This window comes from Bison bison, unplaced genomic scaffold (genome assembly GCF_000754665.1).
Source record: "Bison bison bison isolate TAMUID 2011002044 unplaced genomic scaffold, Bison_UMD1.0 scf7180017864066, whole genome shotgun sequence".
Lineage (NCBI taxonomy): Eukaryota > Metazoa > Chordata > Mammalia > Artiodactyla > Bovidae > Bison > Bison bison.
The window spans coordinates 74,523-88,439 of NW_011494638.1; the positions used below are offsets into that span (position 1 = coordinate 74,523).

At 37.0% G+C, this 13,917-nt stretch overlaps 1 protein-coding gene across 5 annotated transcripts in view; it reads left to right on the forward strand.

Moving 5' to 3' along the window:
- MAPK6 (mitogen-activated protein kinase 6) overlaps nucleotides 1-8,626 on the forward strand; it is a 34,256-nt gene extending 25,630 nt beyond the window's left edge. For all 5 annotated transcript variants that reach the window (XM_010836744.1, XM_010836745.1, XM_010836743.1 and 2 more), the window contains 3 exons: nucleotides 1,032-1,196; nucleotides 5,051-5,252; nucleotides 6,261-8,626. In XM_010836744.1, coding sequence (XP_010835046.1) covers nucleotides 1,032-1,196; nucleotides 5,051-5,252; nucleotides 6,261-7,362 — 1,469 coding nt within the window. In that variant the 3' untranslated portion in view covers nucleotides 7,363-8,626. The remainder of the gene's footprint in view (nucleotides 1-1,031; nucleotides 1,197-5,050; nucleotides 5,253-6,260) is intronic.
- The last annotated feature ends 5,291 nt before the right edge of the window (nucleotides 8,627-13,917 follow it).

The following is a 13,917-nucleotide window of genomic DNA, read 5'->3' on the forward strand; positions in this document are numbered from 1 at the left end:
CTTTACTTCCAAGGAGTAAGCGTCTTTTAATTTCATGGCTGCAATTACCATCTGCAGTGATTTTGGAGCTCCCCAAAATAAAGTCTGACACTGTTTCCACTGTTTCCCATCTACTTCCCATGAAGTGATGGGACCAGATGCCATGATCTTCGTTTTCTGAATGTTGAGCTTTAAGCCAACTTTTCACTCTCCTCTTTCACTTTCATCAAGAGGCTTTTTAATTCCTCTTCACTTTTTGTCCCCCTTAGCTTACTCTAATTTTCTTCATTTGTCACTGTTTGATGTAAATGTTTACAGAAGTTGTTATCTGTCTTCCTCCATTATACTGTGAGCTCCACGAAGGCAGGAATTTGGTCAGTTTTGTTTCACAGGTGTATTCTAAAGTACCTTGCTCATGGTAGGCACTCAAGAAAAATTTTGATTATTGAATGAGTTTCTAGAAATAAGTGGAAAAACAAATGAATGTTTTGTTTTTTAAATATTAGCTGCCCATTTACCCTGAAGTTTCCCCTTTTATTTCTTTAATAGTGGTTCTGAAATGTTAACTGAGCTTAATCCATAACTATAAAACTTTCTGTTTCACAAATCTAGTCTAAGGCTCTATTTTATTGATAGGGAAATTAAATCATCACCATGTTAAATATTCTCCAAGTTATAGTGAGTTAATTAGTATGTATGGTTGAGACTAGAATCTCATCTTTTAAATCTCAGTTTATTGCTTTTTTCACTACTTTCTGATACCTTAATATGAGGCCAGACTTCAAGTCAATTTCTTACGGAAACAAAGCAGCTAAAACTGAACATATCAATGAGCAGAATTTGAAAAAGATAAGCTTTTTGAGCAGATTGATGATGATGTTCAAAGTAGTGCAATCTGCTGATTAAAATCTGCAGTTAAAACCATTTTCCTCTTTGATGGTCATTATAGTTCTGTTAGTTTCCTGTAGCTTTAGAATGTTTATTGCCAATAGGTTAAACATTGAGAAATGTGTTTATTAATGTTGTATTTGGTATTTTTTAATCTTATCTAGGTGCACATGAACTTGAACAGATGCAGCTGATTTTAGAATCTATTCCTGTTGTCCATGAGGAAGATCGTCAGGAGCTTCTCAGCGTAATTCCAGTTTACATTAGAAATGACATGACTGAGCCACACAAACCTTTAACTCAGCTGCTTCCAGGAATTAGTCGAGAAGGTACTATAACTGAAGAGTAACCATCATGTAATGGTGTGTTTGTGTGTGAGCAGGATGTGTGTAGGGAAGCTTTAGCTTTTTATTGTTATAGATGTGGCATTCTCCCAAATAGTCTTTAGACACTCAAGGTGCACCTAAAACTTAAGCTCTTGCTTTCCTTTTTATAGCCAAGCACTTAGGCTGGGAATCTTTTCTTTGCTCTGAATAATTTTCCAGATTCCAGTGTACCCCTCTTTTCTGGTTCTGACTCCATGTGCTTTTCCAACTTTTACTTCTGATCATCTCTGCTAGGTGAACGTGTTTATCACTGACTCTCACTGAGCTGGAATGGGATTCTCTGAGGGTTATATGATAAGTAAGTAAGGGTACAAATATAAGTGTGATTTAGATATGAAAGAGGGTATTGATTTGAAGGAAAGCAGGGGTTTTAGAGCAAGGAAAAGATGGAGGAAAGATCAAAACTACATATGAACAAACTTGTTACATAAAAGATTGCAGATTGGTGTTAGTAATACTGGGTGCTAAATGTGACAGTTTGTGCAGACTTAATAGGAACATGGAGAGAATCAAAACTTCATTGACCATTAAAGCAGTTAATTTCATACATCAGAATGGAGAGATGTATCTTCAGGGTTTGTTGATACAAATAAGATACAAAAGTCTAAATGCTGTAATAGTTATCTGTAGTAAGATAACATTTTTTAAAAGAAGAGCATTAGAAATGAAAAATATCTTCCTTAAAAGTTGATTGTATCATACCTTTAAGGATTTTGTACTGTATTTAGCTGTATCCATGCCAGAATTGTGATAGTTTTTTCCTGAATCATAAAGTTAGGGAGATAGAGTTTCCTAAACATCTTAAACTTTCTCTTTATATGTTTATTGTTCATATCACCCACTCTGATCATTATGTAGTTAAGGTTAATGTGTATCAAAGTGCTTTAACTTAGCAAGTGTTTTGAGAAATAGGCACTGGATGGCAAAACTGATGACATTGTCTTTTTTCCCCTCAGCTATGCTCGGAACTCATTATTAAATGCTTGAATGAGAAGGAAGCAACTGTATTTAATTTCAACAGGTTTCATAAGCTTCCTTTTCAGGAATGCTACATTTTTAACCCATCTGTTAGAGTATCTTTACAGTCAGTAATATATTGCTGACTTTCTGACTCCTGATCTTGTTGCCACTGTCATGATGGCATCCTGTTCATAACTGAACAGCAGTCATGTAGCACTTGACTATGCCTCAGAGTTGTCTGTTGGAACTCTTTAAAAAGTGCAGAATGTTAAATCAGAATCCAGAGGTGGGGAGGCAAGCAGGACATGTGTCTGCTCTGCAGGTATGACCCTGCTCAGCCAAATTGAGAGAGAGTGCTCAGGGATTGGCTTGGAGTCACTGTTGCCATTGCTGAGTCTTATCAAAACAGGCAAGCTAGTAATACAGAACGTTGCTGTTGAGGCATTTGTAACCTAATTAAATTTGAATCTTCTTTTCCCTTGTCCTCATTAGTCAGCTGTGAACTAACCTGAATATTTAGTTGGTGCCTGGGATTTATTCATAATGTGTTGAACAAATGTCTTTGATAATAGGTTCATTAAAGTAACCATTGAACAAGGATTCTTGATTTTTATAAGTGATAGAACTCTGTGTGTGTGTGGGTGCACGCACGTACTCATTCATGTCCAACTCTTTGCGACCCCATGGACTGTAGCCCATCAGGCTTCTCTGTCCACGGGATTTTTCAGGCAAGAATACTGCAGTGGGTTGCCATTTTCTACTCCAGGGGATCTTCCCAACCCAGGGATCAAACCTACGTCTCTTGCATCTTACGCATTGACAGGCAGATTCTTTACCACTAGTGCCACCTGTACTCGCGTACAAATGCATTGCAGAGTGTTCAAAGTTCCTGAAGCTAAAGACTTGTTACATAGATGTGCTCTGCAAGTTTCTTCTTCATTACCACTGGAATTTTGTTTGGAGGCAGAGTACCTTCTGAGCAATGGGGAACTCTTAGAGTAGTATATGTTCCTTTCTCACATTCTATTTATGATCTTCAGAGGGAAAAAGCAGACAAGATTAAGTACATGTGAATTGACACATTAAGACTACTGGAACCCTGTACTGGTTAGTGTCTTTAAATGGATACCCAAATCTTTTAAATTTTCCTTCATGGTTACCTTTTATCCTCCCTTTCTCTATAGTTTACCACTTATTTCTTTGCCTTAGCATACCATTGTAGTAAATAGACTGATTTCCTCTAGAGCAGGGCTATCCAATAGAATTTTCACAATGATGGAAATGTTTTTTATTTGCATACATTGGGGAGTTCAGCCTGACTGTTAGCCCTCCCTTTTCTCCCTGCTATCAGTTTTAGGGATTCTAGAGTATATTCCTCTCATGTAGTTGGATATGTTTCACTCTGAGAATGGCAGTTATGCTGAGTCAACTATCAGTAACTGTGCCTTAGATTGTCTGTTGCCTTGAGACACGTGGGGCATTGACTTGCAGAAGAACCAAGAACAGCTTGATGTATCATGAAATCATTTCCTAGGTTAGGGTAATATAGTAGAGGAGGGTGGGGAAAAGTTGGAGCACAGGCAGGAACCTCAGCCCTGGGCCACTGAAGGGTATGAATAACAAGGAGCCTTACCTTTCTTCTCTTTAGTACTTCATTGGACTGATCTGAGGATTGAATGAGATAATGTAGTGAAGCACTTTGTGGAATATAAATCACTGTATAAATGTCAGCTACTTTTAATATTAATGAGAGATCGGGAGTTGAGAATAAGGTCCTTTCTAGAGTGCAGCTTAGTTTTAGAGAAGTGCTAACTAGCTTTTCTGTTGAGATAGAAGGCAAGGATCAGTAGATGTGTGACAGACCAGAGTGAAGAAGTAGGGATTGAGATAAATGTGAAGGTTTATCTGCTTAGAACAATGAGAAGATTGAGAGCAAAAAGAAATGGTGAGGAACATTGCTGAGCCATTTCAAAGGCCAGTTGAAATTCCACAGTATGTGTGAGTCTGTAGAGAGCTTAGAGAGAGAGAGAGAGACACGCACGTGCATACACACACACACACACACATGATTTTGCATCCAGCTTTTATCAGTACTGTATAACTAGGAAACAGAAAAAGTAGAAGGTGGGAATGGTTCAGAGTTGAAGATGGTGTCACTCATAAGGCATTCAAGTGTGTGGTGGTGGTAGAAGGCTGGTGACAGTGATGCAGTCTGAATTAGTGAAAAGATCTGGGTTTGTGGTAGCTATGCTGTAGCCCTAAAGTGATCAAATGCATTGTGTGATCTGCAGTAGTATGATTGGTGTGAAACAGAAGTCAACAAAATTAGTACAACAGCTGGTCAATGAAGTTAGGGGAGCAAGGGGCTTTCTTTATATTGAGCACTAAACACTATACATTTCATTTTTATACCTTATACCTATCTCTGTATCCATTCTACACATGAAAAAATGGAAGTTCAGCAAGTTTAACCTCTCCAGTTCCACATAGCTAGTAATCCAGCTAACCTAGTGAGTTGCAGAACTGAAATTAGGACCTATGTATCAGGTTATGCCATATGAAATTGCTGTTTTTTGACTGACAAAATGAAAATTTCATATGGTTCAACTTCATATATTCCTTTTCCTTTATAATTGGCCATAATATGAGATTGGGATATATTTCAGACACTTACTTTGTTTCTTGGACACATGTCTTTTTAATCAGTGAATCAAGTAAGTTGTTTTGTTTCTCTGACAGAACTTCAATTAACTTACCTTTTAATTGTGTAATCCCTTTTTTTCTTTATGGGTTGGTGGACCTCCAGTACAGTTAAGGTTTTTTCCTTCCTCTTGTAGCACTGGATTTCCTGGAACAAATTTTGACATTCAGCCCCATGGATCGGTTGACAGCAGAAGAAGCGCTTTCCCATCCTTACATGAGCATTTATTCTTTTCCAATGGATGAGCCAATCTCAAGTCATCCTTTTCATATTGAAGATGAAGTTGATGATATTTTGCTTATGGATGAAACTCATAGTCACATTTATAACTGGGAAAGGTAAAACTGACCCTAAATTAGGAAAAGCTTTTGTTTTGAATAAAACATAATTTAGTGAGTTTTATTTTAAATTGTATATGATAAGACAATGTAAAAATCTTAAAAGTTTAGAAATGGTCTTTTTGGCTTTCTGCTAAACTTATTGATGTCTTTGAATAGCCTTTATGTAATTTCAATATTTAATAGTTACTGCTTAGTATATACATAATGGGAAAAATTAAACGCTACTTTGGAACAAGAAGTAGTTAATGTTGAAATTAGTTTGTTTACTTGTTGCATTTTTTAACTCCTAAAATGTTGAAGTATTTATGATCAAACATATCTGCCAACCATCTACATGAACATTTCTACTATCTATATATATAGTTGTTTTCTCACATACCCAGATGTCTTCCAATCTCGACATTTTCTACCATACTTATTAGTTAAGTCATCTGATTTCTTTTCTATTCTCTCCTCTTCAACCACCACTGTTTTCGCTTGTGTCTTAGTCTGCCTGTACTTGGTTGTAGTGTGGGCACCTTGCTGTAATGTGTCAGTAAGAGGATACCACATTCAGTAACACATTTACATGGAGACTTGTTTTGTTCTACTTATGGTGATGAGTTCCAGCAAGCCTTCCTCTAGTCTGCTTTATTACCATAGAGTGAAAATCTGTACGGCACCTGATTGAAATTAGGGATCTACATTTTGTGGCCATAAAGGTTTTCTTTTTCACCCGTGTGTGAAATTATGTTTATAGAAATTTTGAAATTGAACTGTAGACCAGCCAGCCACTCAGCTGTTTATGTGCAGTTTATATAATTATATGCTCCATTGCATCATACTGCTTTATATAGTAACAGGGCTTACCTATCCATTAAGATTATAAATTCTTATATGACTTAATACTCTTATTATTCCCCTCATAGACCTAGCAAGCACAGTGCTTTGACTCAAAAGGCATGCAGTAAATTTGAAAGTGAAATCATATACCTGGAGTAACACTAATGTATTAATTTTTTTCAGGTACCATGATTGTCAATTTTCAGAGCATGATTGGCCTATACATAACAACTTTGATATTGAGGAAGTTCAACTAGACCCAAGAGCTCTGTCTGATGTCACTGATGAAGAAGATGTACAAGTTGATCCTCGAAAATATTTGGATGGAGATCGTGAAAAGTATTTGGAGGATCCTGCTTTTGACACCAGTTACTCTACTGAGCCTTGTTGGCAGTACCCAGATCATCATGAAAACAAATACTGTGATCTGGAGTGTAGCCATACTTGTAACTACAAAACGAGGTCATCATCATATTTAGATAACTTAGTTTGGAGAGAGAGTGAAGTTAATCATTATTATGAACCCAAGCTTATTATAGATCTTTCTAATTGGAAAGAACAAAGCAAAGAAAAATCTGATAAGAAGGGCAAGTCAAAATGTGAAAGGAATGGATTGGTTAAAGCCCAGATAGCTTTAGAGGAAGCATCACAGCAACTGGCTGAAAAAGAAAGGGAAAAGAATCAGGGATTTGACTTTGATTCCTTTATTGCAGGAACTATTCAACTTAGTTCACAACATGAGGCTGCTGATGTTGTTGACAAATTAAATGACTTGAATAGCTCAGTGTCCCAATTAGAATTGAAAAGTTTGATATCAAAGTCAGTAAGCCGAGAAAAACAGGAAAAAGGAATGGCAAATTTGGCTCAATTAGAAGCATTGTATCAATCTTCTTGGGATAGCCAGTTTGTGGGTGGTGGGGAGGACTGTTTTCTCATAAATCAGTTTTGTTGTGAGGTAAGGAAAGATGAGCAAATTGAAAAGGAAAACACTTACACCAGTTACCTGGACAAGTTTTTTAGCAGGAAAGAAGATACTGAAATGCTAGAAACTGAGCCGGTAGAGGATGGGAAGCTTGGGGAGAGAGGAAATGAGGAAGGATTTCTGAACAGCAGTGGGGAGTTCCTCTTCAACAAGCAGCTTGAATCCATAGGCATCCCACAGTTTCACAGTCCAGTTGGGTCACCACTTAAGTCAATACAGGCCACATTAACACCTTCTGCTATGAAATCTTCCCCTCAGATTCCTCATAAGACATACAGCAGCATTCTGAAACATCTGAACTAAAACACTCAGCAGACATTTCTCTTTGTATTCTTCATGAAATGTGTTTTGTCTTTTTTATTACTAGTGTTTAAGTCTTTTTTTTTTTTTTTACTTGAATCAGATGGTGTCATTTAGAAAGGATTTTTTTCTTGGTTTTTAAAATCCAGACTTTTTTTCTACATGTGAGATGGTTTTCATTTTAACTGGCATGTCGTTTGCACACAAAAATAAAGAATAGAGCAAAATAATGCAATGCAGGAGGAGACAAAAGAAATGCACTAAGACAAGTAAAAAACATTCTCTTATAGAACAATGATCTGTTTTACAGGAAACAAAAATCTTGCCTTGAAATTTACACAGTGAGACTGTACATAATTGCATGAAAATATCTATTTTTTTCCTAAAACATTTTTCATTCATGAGTATTTTCAAGTTTTTCATACTGTACACATTTCTTAAAAACACATGATACCAGCAGCAACTGAAAATGAATGCCGAATTTGGTACACATGTGTTATCTACCTCAAGGTAACAAGAGTATGTGGCAAAACATATACCACCCATAGTGCTTCACAATATGCACTTCTATTTAGCCAGCGTTTATTGTAGTAAACTCTTCTTAATGAGATTCACTCACTGTTTATAAATGTTCTGGTATGCATTCTTTATAGTGAAGTGTTACATCACATCTTATTTATTTTAGCAAATCAGTATATTTTCTGTATTTAATGATAAAAAGTTAGTTTTTGAGATTTATTTGCAAATACACTTTTTTCCATTTGGCACTATGGTTTGTTGCCTACTTAGCTGAATATATAATGTCAGCTTATCCTAAGGCTGTCCACGTACTTAATTTACTTAAGTATTCATTTTAAGTAAAGCGCTCACTGTGTATAGGAATTTGTATTTTGGAGGTGCTTGATCTATCTACAAAGAAAAATTAGGAATTACTTTATTATAAAATGCTCCTAGAAGTCTTAATTGTGTTTATTTTTTAAAAAACTGTAATGTTAGACTTGTGTGCATGGAAGTAATTAAGGTACATCATTATTGTAGTTTAAAAGTTGTACATGATAAGACATATTTTGTTTTTACTGTATGTTTTTACTGAATGATCTATTCCCCATCCCAAAGCAAGCATGAATAAAATTAGGTTAAATGTAGCATGTGGCATCGCAGTCTCTTAGAATTTGTCTCATCTATTTTACTTTATGGAATACTGTCTGTATCTTTGGTTATCCTGTTTGAAGAAAAAGGACAAATAAAACATGGCCAGCAAATATGGCTCCTGTTTAACTCTTTGGCTTCCCTGGTAGCTCAGCTACCAGTAAAGAATCCTCCTGCAGTACAGGAGACCCTGGTTCAATTCCTGGGTCGGGATGATCCGCTGGAGAAGGGAGAGGCTACCCACTCCAGTGTTCTTGGGCTTCCCTGGTGGCTCAGCTGGTAAAGAATCCACCTGCAATGTGGGAGACCTGGGTTCAATCCCTGGGTCGGAAAGATCACCTGGAGAAGGGAACAGCTATCCGCTCCAGTATTCTGGCCTGGAAGATGCCATGGACCGTATAGTCCATGGGGTCTCAAAGAGTCGGACACGACTGAATGACTTTCACTCTAGGTAATGAAAATGATTACCTAGCTATAATGAAAATCACTAGCAGAATCTTCTCTAGTTCCACTTTTCAGCATCTTTGAATTGTGGCTACAGTTTAAACTATGTTAGGCTAAAAGACTTAGAAGAAAAAGACTATTTTTGTCTCCACACAGAAATCTCTTGTTGACTTAACCTCACATATTAAAATGGTAAGGCTTTATAGATTTCAAAGCTATTATATAAGATGTGTGTGGAAGCTTTGAACTGTGTGGTTGGAGGATGTATTTGTATTTTAATTGTATTAAATGTATTTGTTCTGCATCATCATTCCTTTGCTCAAGAACATACCCATTTACCTATCCAAATATGACCATTCTTTGTTTAACTTCACTTTTCCTGTTTGTCTTCCATTCTTGTTTCATACATTCTCTTAATATCTGGACTTCTGCCTTCACACTGACCTATTTATTGATTTCATGTGGATTCACAAAGGTTTTAAAGATACATATATTTATAATGAATTCAGTGATTTCAGTGAATATCACTGTTGTGAATTTATATTCTCAAATTACCTTAAAAACTTAAGGTCTTAGAGGAGAAGCTTTCAGTTTTTCACATTTGGATATGATGTTACTTGTGGATTTTCATATGTAGCCTTTGCTATGTTGAAGTAATTTCCTTCTGTTCCTATTGAGGTTTTTTTTTCTTTTAATTATGAGATGTTTAATTTTGTAAAATGCTTTTTCTCTTGAGAGTAATCATGTGGGTTTTGACCTCCTGATGATGTGCTGTATTACATTGATTTTTTTCATGTATTGAACCAGTCTTATTTTCCAGGAATTGCACCTGTCCATAGTTGATAATGGACAGTTTTTATTTTCTTATATACTCGATGGACGTGAGTCTGAATGAACTCCAGGAGTTAGTGATGGACAGGGAGGCCTGGTGTGCTGCGATTCATGGGGTTGCAAAGAGTCGGACAGGACTGAGCGACTGAACTGCACTGAATGGAACTGATACTATGTAATTCTTTTAAGATGCAACTGGCTTTAGTTGGCTTGTTTTGGGCTTTTTTTTTTTTTTGAGGATTTTTGTATCTATTCATCAGGCATATTGGTCTGTAGTTTTATTTTCTTATATCTTTGTCTGATTTTGCTATCAGGATAATGCTGGCCTCATAGAATGAGTTTGGAAGTATTCCCTCTTTAGTTTTTTGGAAGAGTTTCAGAAGGATTGGTATTAATTCTTTAAATGTTAAACTTCTCTATTGAATCTGTCTGGTCCTGGGGTTCCTTTGTTGGGAGGCTTTTGATGATTGATTTAATCTCCACTTCTTCACAATTCACTCTTGTAGGTTGCGTATTTCCAGAATTGTATCCATTTCTTCTAGGTTATCCAATTTGTTGGCATACAGTTGTTCATTATAGTCTAATATGATCCCTTTTTAATTTCTCTCTCATTTCTGATTTATGTTGACTCTCTTATTCTGGCTCAGCATTTACTAAATTTGTTTATTTTTTCTATATTTCCATTTATTTCTATTCCAGTTTTTTTTTCTTCCTTCTGATAACTGGGTTTAGTTCTTGATAACTGGGTTTAGTTCTTTTTTTGTTTTTTTCCCTTGCTCCTTGATGTGTAAAATTAGATTGTTGATTTGAAGCCTTTTTTTTTTGGTCTTTTTAATGGAATTTATTTTTAGGGAAATTTCAGATTCTCAGCAAAAGTATGCATAAGGTACAAAGATTTCTGATATATCTACTGTCTCCATATATGTCTAATCTTCCCTATTATCACCATCCCCCACTGGAGTGGTACATTTGTTATAATTGATGAACATAGCACTGACACATCAGAATCAGCCTAAGTCCATAGTTTACCTTAATTAGGGTTAACTCTTGTTATTGTATGTGGGTTTGGACAACTGTATAATGACATGTGTCCACCATATGTCAGGTGATTCATAGATCTCCATTTCTTTTTGGTCAGTTTATGGAGATTCATTTTGTTTCTTTGAGCTTTGTTTCCCTGTTTATTCATGTGTCTTGTTATTTTCTTTGTTCTGATTTTTGCATTTGAAAAAACAGGTACCTTTGCCTGCTTTACAGACTGACTTGTACTGGGAAATATCACCAGTGTTGTCAGCTCCAATAATTTGACCACCTGATGCGAAGAGCTGACTCATTTGAAAAGACCCTGATGTTGGGAAAGATTGAAGGCAGGAGGAGAAGGGGACAACAGAGGATGAGATGGTTAGATGGCATCACTGACTCAATGGACATGAGTTTGGGTAAACCCCGGGAGTTGGTGATGGACAGGAAGGCCTGGCGTGCTGCGGTTAATGGGGTCCCAAAGAGTCAGGCACGACTGAGCAACTGAAATGAACTGAGCTTCCCAGCTAGAGAAGTTTCTCAAACCTTTTATAGGATTGTGTAATCTCTGTACTTGTATGTATAAACTCCTCCCCGCCCCCGCTCCAATTCTTCATCCCCCAACCAGATTTCTTTTCCGAGGGTTGCTTTGTCTAGTGTCTGTCCGAGATTGTCTGATACTACAGCAATTCCCTGAGCTGTCTTTTGTTCTCATTGTCCCCCAGGCATTCAAGAATGGTGCTTTTAATCAGGCCAAACTGAAATCAAGTCTCTTGGGCAGCCCCCCAAAACCTGGAACAGTGGGGGATTGTTCCAGTCTTCCATTTCCCTCCCAAAGGAGGAGCTACAGGGTGGGTGGGCTTTCCCTCCCAAGCAGGAGCTATGCTGGCTTGAGGAGGGGGCTGACATGGTTGAAATAAAACTGCTTTTCAAATTATTCATTTAAGTGTATCTGTTCTTGGTTTTGAGATTGTCAACTGGTGTCTGGAGTTCTTATGAAGGCTTTTTGGACCATATGTTGTTAAGTCAGTTTTTCTCTGAGGTAGTGAGGTCTAGGGGTTTCTATTCTGCCATCTTGTCTATGTCCAAAAATAATTTTTAAATGACTGATTATGACTTAGAGGAATGTCCCAGCTGTGGTGCAGCTTTCAGGCTTTTGGATGATCTGTGTCATGAGATGAGTCACATCTCTGAACTAATGGCTTGGCATCACGATTTTTAGAGCTACTTCTGAATCTTAGATATTAGGTTTAATTTGGAAATAGCAACACCTTCCCTCCCACACTTCTTTGGTTGGTCTTTAAGATTTCAAGCATGTAGAAAAAGAATTTTTTTAAAAACATACCACTTGCTTTATTAGTTTATCTAATGTCAGTTTGTGTCAGATAAACACCTACAGATAAAACTGAATCCCTCTCAGCCCTCCCACATCTCATTTCCCTGCCTCTGTCCTCAGAGGTAGACGCTTTCTGAATTTGGTTTATCATTCTTATGCACAGTTTTTGTGTATGTAATGTTGCATGTTAAAATCATGGCATATTTTTTCAACTTAGGTTTTTCATTCAACATGTCTGAAGTTTATGTTGATGTGTGTAGGCCTCCTAATTCCATTTTAATTGCTGTTTTGCAGTGTATCCATCTTTGAAATGACACTTGTTTTTAAAATTTTGCTGCTACAAACACATTTGCAGTGAGAATTCTTGTAAACACATATAAGAGTGTCTTTGGGGTGATATATAGTACAATTGCTAGATCACAGAGAAAACATATCTTCAAGTCTGTGAGATGCTACATTGCTGTCCAAGTGTATGAAAGTTTCTGTTAATCACATCCTCCCAAAGAAGAAACCAACTCTTCTACTCAGTTAACCCTACCAGGCTCGGTGTGTTTACTTGAAGTACAGTTCAGTTCAGTTCAGTTGCTCAGTCGTGTCCGACTCTGCGACCCCATGAACCGCAGCACACCAGGTCTCCCTGTCCATCACCAACTCCCGGAGTTCACCCAAACCCACGTCCATTGAGTCGGTGATGGCATCCAGCCATCTCATCCTCTGTCGTCCCCTTCTCCTCCTGCCCTCACTCTTTCCCAGCATCAGGGTCTTTTCAAGATGAGTCAGTTCTTAGCATCAGGTGGCCAAAGTATTGGAGTTGTAGAAATGGAAATTTCTAATTCCAAACAACTTCACGACAAAGTTAAGACTGCACCTTAGGGATTTTTGTGCAGTCGCTTCAATGATGATGAGATAGTCTTGCTTCTTATTTCTCACTGCAGTTGCTGCAGCTTGGGGACAGGTGAGTCAATTTTATAAATTTATACTTGGGCCTACATCTAGGGAGTAAACCAGACTTTTAAAATAAAATCCAATATGGGATCACCTTTACTTCTAGGTTAAAATAATGTATTTTACTAGGTTCTGCACAGTATTATTCCTTTCGAAATTATTTAGAAGTACTGTTTTCTGTAGCACATTTAGTGGGCTGGTTTTGTTCTTTGAATTGCTCACCTCCTAATCCTGGCCTTTTCAGTTTCCATTTACTGTTGAATTCAAAACAAGCAAAGACTCTACCCTAAATGGGTTTATCATGTATCTACTATTAATAAATATTAATAATTAATAGTTTGCCTCTTAATATTAGGGTTTCTTACTATTTAATATGTTGAAATCTGGCTTGAGAGGAAAAAGGACAAATTAGGAGATCCAAGTTTTGGATCCACTTTCACCATTAACTCATCTTCTCATTGGGTGGCACTTACTCTTTGGACCTAAGGTTCTTGTTAATTTAGGTGATACAGATTACTTGAGCCTAATAATACAGCCTACCTGGGACAACTCTGAATGGGACACCTTTTGAATTCTAACCCACTATAATAGCCATGATGTTTAACCTTTACCAGTATATATTCCTTCTAGGTCTTATTTCTGTAATAGATGCACTGGGCTGAGTAAATTAATTACTCTGAAGCAGAATAAGAATGAAACTTTGTGTTCAGTGCAACCTTGCCAGAAACAAAAGTATTCAAAGTCCAAAGTTGTTTACCTTTGAAAGAGCATTGTGAACTCACCAACCTCTTTCTTCATAGTGCCTGGGGCATGCTCCTTAAATAAACCAGGTG